Source organism: Manis javanica, chromosome 5 (genome assembly GCF_040802235.1).
Source record: "Manis javanica isolate MJ-LG chromosome 5, MJ_LKY, whole genome shotgun sequence".
Classification (NCBI taxonomy): domain Eukaryota; kingdom Metazoa; phylum Chordata; class Mammalia; order Pholidota; family Manidae; genus Manis; species Manis javanica.
This window is the reverse complement of record NC_133160.1, coordinates 173,215,148-173,229,445: the sequence shown is the minus strand read 5'-3', so window position 1 is coordinate 173,229,445 and position 14,298 is coordinate 173,215,148. Positions and strand designations below refer to the sequence as shown.

The 14,298-nt window shown below is 49.3% G+C and overlaps 1 protein-coding gene across 2 annotated transcripts in view; it reads left to right on the top strand.

Moving 5' to 3' along the window:
* Positions 1-14,298, top strand: part of SORCS2 (sortilin related VPS10 domain containing receptor 2) — a 438,806-nt gene that overhangs the window by 380,312 nt on the left and 44,196 nt on the right. For both annotated transcript variants that reach the window (XM_036992835.2, XM_036992840.2), the window contains exons 9-10: positions 696-875; positions 13,788-13,934. In XM_036992835.2, the coding sequence (XP_036848730.2) occupies positions 696-875; positions 13,788-13,934 (327 nt within the window). The remainder of the gene's footprint in view (positions 1-695; positions 876-13,787; positions 13,935-14,298) is intronic.

Sequence of the window (14,298 nt, the reverse complement as noted above, 5' to 3'; positions counted from 1 at the left end):
ATGGCAACTGCAGAGCTCGGGAGTCTCTGGCTGGCTCCCAGGTGCCTGGCCAGAGATGGAGGCTCTGCTCCTGGGCAGCCCTCCCAACTGCGGCCGTGTGAGCGGCCTGCTCTGGGCTCCCACACTGCCCGCGACTGACCACCTACGGGGGCCTTGTCAGCCGTGAGCCCAGCAGGTGCCAGGGTGGGGGGCCCTCAGATGTCGGGGAGGCCTTGGCATGGGTTGGCACGGAGGAGCCCTGGGTGAGGGGCGGCTCATGTCGTGGGCCAGAGATGATGCCCTGGGACATGGGGCTGGAGTGTGTCAGTCCACCCCTCTACCCAGTGTATGTCCCCAGAGGGCAGAGACCGCATGTGGCTCCCTGCTGGACCTCAGTGCCTAGAATAGTGTCTGGCACACAGTAGATGCTTCATGAATATGCACTGAATGAAGGAGCCAACAGATGATTCACATGATCCTCACGATGGGATGGGGCAGGGAGCTGGGGAGGAGACCCACTCCCACCCAGCAGGGGTGACCGTCTGGGTGTCCACTGCAGAGACAGGCAGGCGGACAGTCGATGTGGGACTGGGAGGAGGGGGCTGTCACTGCTCCCCAGCCGGAGCCGGAGGCCTGCCTGCCCCTCCTGAGGTGGCCGCTTCCCTCCCAGCAGCCCCAGCCCACCCCGACCGTGCGCTCTCCCGCCATGTCCCCAGGACCTGCAGGTCATCAGCACGGACGAGAGCCAGGTGTTCGTGGCGGTGCAGGAGTGGTACCAGGCAGACACCTACAACCTGTACCAGTCAGACCCGCGCGGCGTCTACTACGCACTGGTGCTGCAGGACGTGCGCAGCTCACGGCAGGCCGAGGGGAACGTGCTCATCGACCTCCTCGAGGTGGGTGCCCTCGCCCTGCCCTCTCCCTGTATCTCTAGTGGTCCTGGGGGTCTGCAAGTATTTCTGTGAAGGGCCGAACTTCAGAGGCTTCCCGGGCCCAAAGGGCGCTGTGTGTACCTCCACGGCAGGAGAGCAGGCCCGCTCTTGGGTGCGACTCAGAATGTGGTAACGGAGGACGGGCTTCTGTGATTCAGGCGCATCGTGGGGATACTGTGGGGTTGGTCCCAGACCGCCACAATAAAGCAAATGCTGCAATAAAGCAAATGCTGCAATAAAGCGAGTTGAATGAATTCTCTGGTTTCCCAGTGTGTATAAAAGTTACGTTGAACCCATCCTGTAGTCTGTTAAATGTGCAGTTGCCCTGTGTCTAAAAAACAATGCACATACCTTAATTCAAAAATGCTAACCATTGTGCGAGCTTTCATTAAGTTGTGGTCTCTGACCCCAGATTACCATAGCAAATACAGTAATAATGAGAAAGGGTAGAGTACTGTGAGAATTGTGTGACATGGTCACACAAAGTGAGCAAATGGCATTTGAGAAGTCGCGCTGATACACCTGCAGACGCAGGGTCGTCTCGGACTTTCAGTTTTGAAAAGGCTTGGTGTCTGTGAGGCACCGTCAAACAAGGGGAGCCCATGTGGGTGTGCTGGTGAGGATGGCATTCCTGGGGGGTAACAGTTTGCTGAACTGGGGTTCAGTGTCAGTGTCCTGACCATTGACTCGGTCACAAGCCATTCCTGGCCGCCACAAAACAGGCCAAGGCCAGTGCTGGCCTAAGGGGTGGAGACTGACTCTGTCCCGGGCCGTCTGGGTATGCCCGCCTCTCCTGTTCTCTCCCCTTCTCTGCCTCTCCCCCTGCCCTGGATGCCCCTTCCCTCCCCCAGCCCCCCAATGCCCCTTCCCTCCCCCTCTCCTGACACCCCTTCCCCTTCCCTGCCTCTGTGTATCTAGTACCTGGTCCCTCCCACTTTCTCCCGCCTGCCTCTCTCCAAATGCGGGTGAGGCTCTGAGGAGGCGCTGGGAGCCTCTCCTCCCTGGAGTCCTGCCCTGGCCTGTCACCCACGAAGTCCCCACCTGCTCTTGTCACCTGATGCTGAGGGGACCCTGGGGGCTGGGAACCAGGGCTCTGGGCTCCCCCACAGCTGGGCTCTCCCTGCCATGCACCCTGTTGCCCTTGGATTCCACAGATGTCACTCCGCACCCAAGAGCAGGCCCGGCATGGACTCTGTTCCAGTCCACACTGGGGCCGGGGAGCAGGGGTCCCCCAAAATATAAGGCTCAGAGGAGCTAAGTAACATGCCAGACGAACCGGAGGGAAGCAAGCAATGAGACCCAGCCTAGGTCCATCTTCCCTGAGCCCCACGCCACCCCGCTGGCCAGCACCCTGACTCCTCCCTCGTGCGCTGCCCTTGGGGAGCCCCAGCCAGTGGGAGCACCCGTGCGTGGGCTCAGGCAGCATGTCTTGGTGGTAAATGCTGGACGGAGGGTGGTGGCATACGGCTTCTGTGGCCCTGGGGGCTGGCCAGGGTGTCCTGTGCGTGGGAGGAGGCCTCCCAGAGAGAGCCGAGGCCTCAACATTCATCCTCAGCTGTTGGCAGCTGCAAGGAGCCACCTTCCCAAGAAAGCGCCACCATGTCACCATTTGCCGTGACAGCACATGCGTCCGGTGCCTCCTGAGCTGGAGGGTGCAGAGGGGCACAGCCCGCAGCCCACTGCTGCTTGCTGAAAGCTACAGGCAGGCGCCTCACCCTGCCTGAGGCAGACCCGAAGGCCCTGGTCTGAGACCCCTCCTGCAGGCCATGGGCGCGCCGCAGACCTGGCTCCGACAGGTGCCGTCATGGCTGCTGTGGGCCACAGCCGGCTGGGAGGAAGGGGGCAGATGACGGTGGTGCAGGAAGGGTGCCCCGGACAAGGCAGTGTGCACAGGACACATTCTGTCCACAGCTGTGTGTGAGGCAGGGCTGCACACCAGGTCCCAGGCCCCACCTGGGCTCGAGGGAGGAACAGACCACCCCTCAAGGAGCTGCTGCGGCTTCTGCAGACCAGCTCCGGTCAGCTGTTCCAGCTCAGCGGATCAGCGCCGGGGGGATACAGGGAGGGGTGATGGGCCGGCCCAGAGTGGGAGTCAGGGAGTGCTTCCTGGAGGAGGGGGGACAGACTGGGTTCAGGCGGAGCAGAGTTCACTGGCCAGCCGTGGAAGCAGGGAGCACTGACCCGTGCACAAAGAGCACGGAGCGAGAGGACCCGAGAGGTTCACGGCGGCCCTGTGCAGAGGCGACGCCTGCTGCTCACCAGCTGGGCACCCTCACAGGCGACATTGGTCCTCTGAAGACCCTTCTGACACAGGTCCCGGGCAGTGGTTACCAGCACCACTCTGGATTCTGACCACATTCAGATCCCAGTTCTGTATGGATTTGCTGTGTGACCTTGGACAGGTCGCTTAACCTCTCTGGTTCTGTTTTCCTGCTGTGAAACGGGGGTGACAGTAGTACCTTCTTCACAGTGTTGCTCTGAGGATTCGAGGACACTGCTCCCCTTAGACATGCAGAGTCGCGTCTGGTACCACATCCACGCTCTGTGAGCTCTGGGCTGTTTTCCCAGCCATTGTCTTTCCTGGGATTCGAGATAATATGCAGGAAGGGCCTGGCCTAGAATCTGGCTTGTGAGGTCCTCTGCATGCACTAGTTCCAGGAGCGTCATGGTCATTGTTTGTCCAGTGAGGTAGCCAGGAAAAATGCTTTGTTCCAGACGCCACAGGCAATACTGCCTCTGGAGGCCTGGGCTCCCAAGTGTCTCCAAGGTGTCGCCTCTGCAGGGCATGGCCTGGGCTCAAGGCAAGACAGCAAACCTTTTCTGAGCGCCTCTGTCCTGGAGCTTGGGTTAGAAATTGGGACTCAGGGCATCCCAGCCTTGTCCCCTGCCCCTTAGGAGCCCTGGCCACAGCTGGGAGACAGCCGTTGTAGAGGCTGAATGGGGACCCCAAAAGTACATGACCACATCCAACCCCTGGGACCTGTGACTATGGTCTTATTTGGAAAAAGGATGTTTGCAGCTGTTATTAAGTGAGGGGTTTTGAGATGAGGTCGGGCTGGATCAGCCAGGCGGCCCTAAATCCAGTGACAGGTCACTGGTAGGGTCAGCAGAGCAGCTGCAGACACGCAGGGAGAGGCCCCATGGAGATGGAGGGGAGGCCAGCATTGATGCGGCCACAAGCCCAGGAGCCCCCAGAAGCTGGAAGAGACAAGGACCCTCCCCTGGAGACTTCAGAGGGAGTGCAGCCCCGACCACACCTTGATCTTGGACCTTTGGCTTCCAGGACCAGGAGAAGACAAATTCTTGCTGTTTTAAGCCGCCAAGTTTGTGATGATTTGTTACGCAGCCCCCACCCGGCGTGAATTCAGCCATGAGGGGGCAGCTGTGTGTCAGTGTCGGAGCCGACGATGGCTGACAGACCCAGCCCAGGGCAGGTGTGACGCATGTCCGCCATCTCCCTGGGACATGAGGGGTCTGTATTATTTATTTCTGAGTGTTTTCACAGAGACCAGTCAGGTTATAAAATAGTGATTACCAAATAAACAAGCTGTCACTGGGCGAATCAGCATCCTACCCACCTAGCATGTCGGGGAGGCAACCTGACCAGCACTGGGCAGGCCAGACACCACCCCAGGTGAAGCCTCCGGTGAGCACGGACACATGTGAGAGCAGGGGCCATCCCCCAGGAAGGACGATCCCCGAAGTTCCTCTGTGGGGATGGGGGCCAGATCGGCCCCACCCTACAGTGCAGCATCCTAGGCAGTGAAGCACAGCAAAGGGGAACGAAGTCTGGGGGGTGCATGGTCACCATGAGGGCCCTCAACAGGGGAAGGGGCAGAAGAGAAGGGTCGGAGAAGCGTGTCAGTCGTGGAGGAAGGCTCAGAGAGATGCTGGCTGCGCCTTGAAGATGCAGGAGGGCCCAAGCCAGGGAGTGCGGGCGCCCCTAGGAGCCGGGAGAGGCCCGGAGCTGGTGCTCTCTGGAGCCTCCAGGAGGAAGCAGGTCTGCGGACGCCGTGATTTGAGCTCGGGGGGCTGTGTTGGACTTCTGACCTCCAGAACCATATCACAACAAACTTGTGTCACTTGTCACAGCAGCTGCAGGGGACTCAGACACCGTTCTTCCATCTGGGCGTTCATTCCCAAGGCGCTGACGGTGCCCTTGGGGAATTCCAAACTCTCTCAGCCTGTTTCACAGGTTTACTGTGAGAAATAGTGACAGGCTGCCTGCGGGGGAGCAAAACCAGCTCCCGGCACACAGGGGGTGCCCGGGAACTCCTGCCACCCCGGCAGGCCTCCCAGCGGTGGGTCTAGGGCCTCCATGTGTGAGGAACTTGCAGGAAAAGACCACCTCCGTGGAAGCAGGAGGTTGAACACTGATTTGACCTTTTTTTTTTTTAACTGAATGTTTTTTTTTTTTGAGAGGGCATCTCTCATATTTATTGATCAAATGGTTGTTAACAACAATAAAATTCTGTATAGGGGAGTCAATGCTCAATGCACAATCATTAATCCACCCCAAGCCTAATTCTCGTCAGTCTCCAATCTTCTGAAGCATAACGAACAAGTTCTTACATGGTGAACGAATTCTTACATAGTGAATAAGTTCTTACATGGTGAACAGTGCAAGGGCAGTCATCACAGAAACTTTCGGTTTTGATCACGCATCATGAACTATAAACAATCAGGTCAAATATGAATATTCATTTGATTTTTATACTTGATTTATATGTGGATCCCACATTTCTCCTATTATTATTATTATTTTTATTTTTAATAAAATGCTGAAGTGGTAGGTAGATGCAAGATAAAGGTAGAAAACATAGTTTAGTGTTGTAAGAGAGCAAATGTAGATGATCAGGTGTGTGCCTGTAGACTATGTGTTAATCCAAGCTAGACAAGGGCAATAAAACATCCACGGATGCAGAAGATTTCTCTCAAAACAGGGGGGGTGAGGTTCTGAGCCTCTCCTCTGTTGATCCCCAATTTCTCACCTGATGGCCCCCCTGTGACTGTGCCTGTCTTAGGTTGTTCCTCCCTTGAGGAATCTTACCCGTCTCTGGCTAACCAGTCACCTTCCAGGGCCATACAGGGAAATGTAAAGTTGGTAAGTGAGAGAGAAGCCATATTGTTTGAAAAGGTTAGCTTTTTACTTCTTTGAAGATTTATGCCCTGTGGCTTTTATGCCCAATATTTGTCTTGAGGTATCTTTACCACTTGGAAGAATTATGATACTCGGTAAATTTGATATGAGGCACAAATTCTATTTAAGGGTTGTAATTAGGAAGGAAGAAGAAAAGCTATAGAGGTAGCAGACAGAAGATAACATGGGAGGATTGATTATTTCTCTGACATACCTTCTTGTAGAGTAACTTAAGCACGTATAGGTTTTAAACTACTAATTAACTTGCACACACACATTAACATAATAGGAATACAGTTACATAACCAAAGCAGATCTATAATTACCAGCCACCTCCAGTGAAGCCAAGAAAACCAGTTAGGCACTCTAGGCGTTTGTGAAAACTTATCTATGATATGGTGGATAACTGAACTTGAACAGTCTGAGAGAAATCAAACAAATTAAAACAACCCATTCCTGGGGACTGTTCACATCCCATATGTTCTTTTAACAGTAGATAGTCTGTATTCGCACGATTTTGGAGCGCTACAACTTGCACTTCTCCTAATTCTTGGTTGAGTTCCACCAGTACAGATCCAGTCAACTTTGTTGTTTTACTGAAAGCACAGGCCAGCTTAGATATCTCCTTCTTCATTCCAATGGCAAGTCCAGGAACCGGTGGGATGACTGCAGCTACAACTGCAGCATCGCCTGGATCTTTGTTGAGGTTTTTTGATGATCATCTTCTGGTATGAGTCTTCCAGAGAGTGCTGATGTTGGAAGTCCTTCTTCATATCGTATCTTAGTTCATTTTCTGGGTAGCCAAATTAGGCTTTGATCCTCTGTATAAACACAAACAGACCCTTTGCCCACACTTTGATATGCCCTTTATACCATTGTGTAGAACTCATTGGAGGTCACCACACAGGAACTGCTTTTTTTTTTTTTAAGAGAAAGGAATATTATCAGAAAAATGTACTTCCATAGCCGATCATCTGACACCCTTTAAGTGGTCAAAATTAAGGATATTTAAAGCATGCATTAATCGTTGATTTATAGTTAGTTTTATCCTATCAAGGAGTAATCCCCCTTTTCTTTCTTTCTTTCTTTCTTTTTTATCATTGATCTACACTCACATGAAGAATATTATGTTTCCTAGGCTCTCCCCTATACCAGGTCCCCCCTATAAACCACTTTATAGTCACTGTCCATCTGCATAGCAAAATGCTGTAGAATCACTACTTGTCTTCTCTGTGTTGTACAGCCCTCCCTCCCCTTTCTCCCACCCCCCATGCATGCTAATCTTAATACCCCCTTTCTCCTTCCACCCCCTTATCCCTCCCTTCCCACCCTCCTCCCCAGTCCCTTTCCCTTTGGTACCTGTTAGTCCATTTTTGGGCTCTGTGATTCTGCTGCTGTTTTGTTCCTTCAGTTTTTCCTTTGTTCTTATACCCCTCAGATGAGTGAAATCATTTGGTATTTCTCTTTCTCCACTTGGCTTATTTCACTGAGCATAATACCCTCCAGCTCCATCCATGTTGCTGCAAATGGTAGGATTTGCTCTCTTCTTATGGCTGAGTAGTATTCCATTGTGTATATGTACCACATCTTCTTTATCCATTCATCTACGGATGGACATTTAGGTTGCTTCCAATTCTTGGCTATTGTAAATAGTGCTGCGATAAACATAGGGGTGCATCTGTCTTTCTCAAGCTTGATTGCTGCGTTCTTAGGGTAAATTCCTAGGAGTGGAATTCCTGGGTCAAATGGTAAGTCTGTTTTGAGCATTTTGATGAACTTCCATACTGCTTTCCACAATGGTTGAACTAATTTACATTCCTGCCAGCAGTGTAGGAGGCTTCCCCTTTCTCCACAGCCTCGCCAACATTTGTTGTTGTTTGTCTTTTGGATGGCAGCTATCCTTACTGGTGTGAGGTGATACCTCATTGTAATTTTAATTTGCATTTCTCTGATAATTAGCGATGTGGAGCATCTTTTCATGCGTCTGTTGGCCATCTATATTTCTTTTTTGGAGAACTGTCTGTTCAGTTCCTCTGCCCATTTTTTAATTGGGTTATTTGTTTTTTGTTTGTTGAGGCGTGTGAGCTCTTTATATATTCTGGACGTCAAGCCTTTATCGGATGGGTCATTTTCAAATATATTCTCCCATACTGTAGGGTTCCTTTTTGTTCTATTGTTGGTGTCTTTTGCTGTACAGAAGCTTTTCAGCTTAATGTAGTCCCACTTGCTCATTTTTGCTGTTGTTTTCCTTGCCCGGGGAGATATGTTCAAGAAGAGGTCACTCATGTTTATGTCTAAGAGGTTTTTGCCTATGTTTTTTTCTAAGAGTTTTATGGTTTCATGACTTACATTCAGGTCTTTGATCCATTTTGAATTTACTTTTGTATATGGGGTTAGACAATGGTCCAGTTTCATTCTCCTACATGTAGCTGTCCAGTTTTGCCAGCACCATCTGTTGAAGAGACTGTCATTTCGCCATTGTATGTCCATGGCTCCTTTATCAAATATTAATTGACCATATATGTTTGGGTTAATGTCTGGAGTCTCTAATCTGTTCCACTGGTCTGTGGCTCTGTTCTTGTGCCAGTACCAAATTGTCTTGATTACTATGGCTTTGTAGTAGAGCTTGAAGTTGGGGAGTGAGATCCCCCCTACTTTATTCTTCTTTCTCAGGATTGCTTTGGCTATTCGGGGTCTTTGGTGTTTCCATATGAACTTTTGAATTATTTGTTCCATTTCATTGAAGAATGTTGCTGGTAATTTGATAGGGATTGAATCAAATCTGTATATTGCTTTGGGCAGGATGGCCATTTTGATGATATTAATTCTTCCTAGCCATGAGCATGGGATGAGTTTCCATTTGTTAGTGTCCCCTTTAATTTCTCTTAAGAGTGACTTGTAGTTTTCAGGGTATAGGTCTTTCACTTCTGTGGTTAGGTTTATTCCTAGGTATTTTATTCTTTTTGATGCAATTGTGAATGGGATTATTTTCCTGATTTCTCTTTCTATTGGTTCATTGTTAGTGTATAGGAAAGCTACAGATTTCTGTGTGTTAATTTTGTCTCCTGCAACTTTTCTGTATTCTGATATCAGTTCTAGTAGTTTTGGAGTGGAGTCTTTAGGGTTTTTTATGTACAATATCATGTCATCTGCAAATAGTGACAGTTTAACTTCTTTACCAATCTGGATTCCTTGTATTTCTTTGTTTTGTCTGATTGCCGTGGCTAGGACCTCCAGTATTTGTTAAATAACAGTGGGGAGAGTGGGCATCCCTGTCTGGTTCCTGATCTCAGAGGAAATGCTTTCAGCTTCTCGCTGTTCAGTATCATGTTGGCTGTGGGTTTATCATATATGGCCTTTATTATGTTGAGGAACTTGCCCTCTATTCCCATTTTGCTGAGAGTTTTTATCATGAATGGATGTTGAATTTTGTCAAATGCTTTTTCAGCATCTATGGAGATGATCATGTGTTTTTTGTCTTTCTTTTTGTTGACGTGGTGGATGATGTTGATGGATTTTCGAATGTTGTACCATCCTTGCATCCCTCAGATGAATCCCACTTGGTCATGGTGTATGATCCTTTTGATATGCTGTTGAATTCTGTTTGCTAATATTTTATTGAGCATTTTTGCATCTACATTCATCAGGGATATTGGTCTGTAATTTTCTTTTTTGGTGGGGTCTTTGCCTGGTTTTGGTATTAGGGTGATGTTGGCTTCATAGAATGAGTTTGGGAGTATTCCCTCCTCTTCTATTTTTTGGAAAACTTTAAGGAGAATGGGTATTATGTCATCTGAGGTAAATCCTTCCGGCCCGAGGGTTTTGTTCTTGGGTAGTTTTTTTATTACCGTTTCAATTTCTTTGTTCGTAGTTGGTTTGTTTAACTTTTGTGTTTCTTCCTTGGTCAGTCTTGGAAGGTTGTATTTTTCTAGGGAGTTGTCCATTTCTTCTAGGTTTTCCAGCTTGTTGGCATATAGGTTTTCATAGTAGTCTTTAATAATTCTTTGTATTTCTGTGGAGTCTGTCGTGATTTTTCCATTCTCATTTCTGATTATGTTGATTTGGGTTGATTCTCTTTTTCTCTTAATAAGTTTGGCTAGAGGCTTATCTATTTTGTTTATTTTCTCAAAGAACCAGCTCTTGGTTTTGTTGATTTTTGCTAGTGTTTTATTCTCCTCAATTGTGTTTATTTCTTCTCTGATGTTTATTATGTCCCTCCTTCTGCTGACTTTAGGCCTCATTTGTTCTTCTTTTTCCAGTTTCGATAATTGTGATGTTAGACTATTCATTTGGGATTGTTCTTCCTTCTTCAAGTGTGCCTGGATTGCTATATACTTTCCTCTTAAGACTGTTTTCGCTGCGTCCCACAGAAGTTGGGGCTTTGTGTTGTTGTTGTCATTTGTTTCTATATATTCCTTGATCTCTACTTTGATTTGTTCGTTGATCCATTGATTATTTAGAAGCATGTTGTTAGGCCTCCGTGTGTTTGTGAGCCTTTTTGTTTTCTTTGTAGATTTACTTCTACTTTCATACCTTTGTGGTCTGAAAAATTGGTTGGTAGAATTTCAATATTTTGGAATTTACTGAGGCTCTTTTTGTGAGCTAGTATGTGGTCTATTCTGGAGAATGTTCCATGTGCACTTGAGAAGAATGTATATCCTGTTGCTTTTGGATGTAGAGTTCTATAGATGTCTATTAGGTCCATCTGTTCTAGTGTGTTGTTCAGTCCCTCTGTGTCCTTACTTATTTTCTGCCCAGTGGATCTATCCTTTGGGGTGAGTGGTGTGTTGAAGTCTCCTAAGATGAATGCATTGCAGTCTATTTCCCTCTTTAGTTCTGTTTGTATTTCTTTCACAAATGCTGGTGCTCCTGTGTTGGGTGCATATATATTTAGAATGGTTATATCCTCTCGTTGGACTGAGCCCTTTATCATTATGTAGTGTCCTTCTTTATCTCTTGTTACTTTCTTTGTTTTGAAGTCTATTTTGCCTGATATTAGTACTGCAACCCCTGCTTTCTTCTCGCTGTTGTTTGCCTGAAATATGTTTGTCCATCCCTTGACTTTTAGTCTATGCTTGTCTTTGGGTTTGAGATGAGTTTCTTGTAAGCAGCATATAGATGGGTCTTGCTTTTTTATCCAGTCTATTACTCTGTGTCTTTTGATTGGTGCATTCAGTCCATTTACATTTAGGGTGACTATTGAGAGATATGTACTTATTGCCATTGCAGGCTTTAGATTCGTGGTTACCAAAGGTTCAAGGTGAGCCTCTTTAGTATCTTACTGCCTAACTTAGCTCGCTTATTGAGCTGTTATATACACTGTCTGGAGATTCTTTTCTTCTCTCCCTTCTTATTCCTCCTCCTCCATTCTTCATATGTTGTGTGTTTTGTTCTGTGCTCTTTTTAGGAGTGCTCCCATCTAGAGCAGTCCCTGTAGGATGCCCTGTAGAGGTGGTTTGTGGGAAGCAAATTCCCGCAGCTTTTGCTTGTCTGGGAATTGTTTGATCCCACCATCATATTTAAATGATAGTCGTGCTGGATACAGTATCCTTGGTTCAAGGCCCTTCTGTTTCATTGCATTAAGTATATCATGCCATTCTCTTCTGGCCTGTAGGGTTTCTGTCGAGAAGTCTGATGTTAGCCTGATGGGTTTTCCTTTATAGGTGACCTTTTTCTCTCTAGCTGCCTTTAAAACTCTGTCCTTGTCCTTGATCCTTGCCATTTTAATTATTATGTGTCTTGGTGTTGTCCTCCTTGGATCCTTTCTGTTGGAAGTTCTGTGTATTTCTGTGGTCTGATTATTTCCTCCCCCAGTTTGGGGGAGTTTTCAGCAATTATTTTTTCCAAGAGACTTTCTATCCCTTTTCCTCTCTCTTCTTCTTCTGGTACCCCTATAACACGAATATTATTCCTTTTGGATTGGTCACACAGTTCTCTTAGTGTTGTTTTGTTCCTGGAGATCCTTTTATCTCTCTCTATGTCAGCTTCTATACGTTCCTGTTCTCTGGCTTCTATTCCTTCAATGGCCTCTTGCATCTTATCCATTCTGCTTATAAATCCTTCCAGGGATTGTTTCACTTCTGTGATCTCCTTCCTGACATCTGTGATCTCCCTCCGGACTTCATCCCACTGCTCTTGCATTTTTCTCTGCATCTCCGTCATCATGTTTATGATTTTTATTTTGAATTCTTTTTCAGGAAGACTGGTTAGGTCTGTCTCCTTCTCTGGTGTCTCTGTGATCTTTGTCTGCCTGTAGTTTTGCCTTTTCATGGCGATAGAGATAGTTTGCAGAGCTGGTACAAGTGACCGCTGGAAGAGCTTCCCTTCTTGTTGGTTTGTGGCCTTCCTCTCCTGGGAGAACAGCGACCTCTAGTGGCTTGTGCTGGGCAGCTGTGTGCAGACAGGGCTTCTGCTTCCTGCCCTGTTGCTATGGCTGTTGCTGTGGGCGTGGCCTTGCTCGGGCTGCTGCTCCAAAATGGTGGAGCCCGGTTGGAGGGGGAGCAGCCGGGAGGCTATTTATCTCCGTAAGGGGCCTCCATGCTCCCTGCTGCCCGGGGGCTTAGAATGCCCAGGGATCCTCAGATTCCCTGCCTCTGGACTAAGTGTCCTGCCCTGCCCCTTTAAGATTTCCAAAAAGCACTCGCCAAACCAAAACAACAACAACAACAAAAAAAAAATTAAACAAATAATTTTTTTAAAAAAAAGTAAAAAAGAAAAATGCACGATTTTCTTTGTCCTCAGGTGCCGACCTCAGGCACCCACTCATCGGTCCTGCCACCCTGTTTCCCCAGTATCCAGGGCCCCGCGCATGCACTGTGTCAGCGCTCTGGTGGGGATGGCTGGGGCTGGGTGCTCAGCAGTCCTGGGCTCCCTCTCCCTCCCTACTGACTCCTCTCCTCCTGCCGAGAGCTGCGGGAGGGGCGCTTGGGTCCTGCCGGGCCGGGGCTTGTATCATACCCCCTTTGTGAGGTGCTGGGTTTTTGCAGGTGTGGATGTGGTCTGGATGTTGTCCTGTGTCCTCTGGTCTCTATTCTAGGAAGAGCTGTCTTTGTTATATTTTCATAGATATATGTGGTTTTGCGAGGAGATTTCTGCTGCTCTACTCACTCCGCTATCTTGGCTCCACCCCTCTGATTTGACCGTTTTGTATGAGCCACCTTACCTGCTGATGGTTAGATGTCATGGGCCCCTCAAGGAAGCCTGTGAAAGGGGACAGGCGAACATGACCCCTGCCCAGGGCAGGCTGAGTGAGCACAGATCCCCATCTTGCTACCTGGCCTTTTTGTGTGGGGATGAGCTGAGAACCGGAGGAAAGTCCGCAGTGACTCCATCAGTCCAGGGCCTGTGAAGCCACCAGGAGGGAGGTGAGGGTATGGGGGCTCTGGGTCAGGAGCTCTGTGGGGAGATGGGGTGGCCGTGGTGCACAGGCATCTCAGGCCGGGCTCTGCTCACTGGTGGCTGGTGTCTGCACCTCTGAGAAGAGCTTAGTGTCATCACAGCGTGTGGGCCATGGGGTCAGCCAGAACAGGCTTCCGGCCAAAGCTCAGACCGATTTCAGATCCCCCGCTCTGCCAGGCCCCCTCACCTCCAGAGGGTACACAGCCCGCTCGGCTCCTGGGCTGATGTCAGCAGGAACCAAGGCTGTGTGCGCAGAGCAGGGGGCAGTGTGCAGGGGGCGCTGGGTCACAGGGGGCTCTCGGCGGCTTTTTATGGTCCCTCTTGTATTTCTGTCCTAGGTCCGAGGGGTGAAAGGGGTCTTCTTGGCAAACCAAAAAGTGGATGGGAAGGTGGTAACACTCATAACCTACAACAAGGGCCGCGACTGGGACTATCTGAAGCCACCCAGCGTGGATATGAATGGAAAACCAACCAACTGTAAGCCTGTAAGTGCCTCTGCCCAGGTCACATTCCTTCCCTAGGCGGGTGCAAGACACACTGGAGGAAGCTGGAGAGCCAGAACTGGCAACACCTGAGAAGGGCCGCCTGTGAGGCAGGGGCCGCCGACCTCTCTGGGCCTAGGGGCGAGGCTGGCATGAAACTCCTTGCTTTGCAGAGGGCCTCACTGGTGGGCAGAGAGGGAAAGTGTATCAGTCAGCTTTGCCACAACATTGCTGTGTAACAAACATCCCCAACAACCCTCACTGATCCTCCAGTTCTGTGGCTGAGCCCAGCTGGCACTCTGCTCCACTTGGCTGGGCTCGCTCACAGGTCTGGGGGCTGGTTGATTGCAGGGGCACCTGCTCTGTG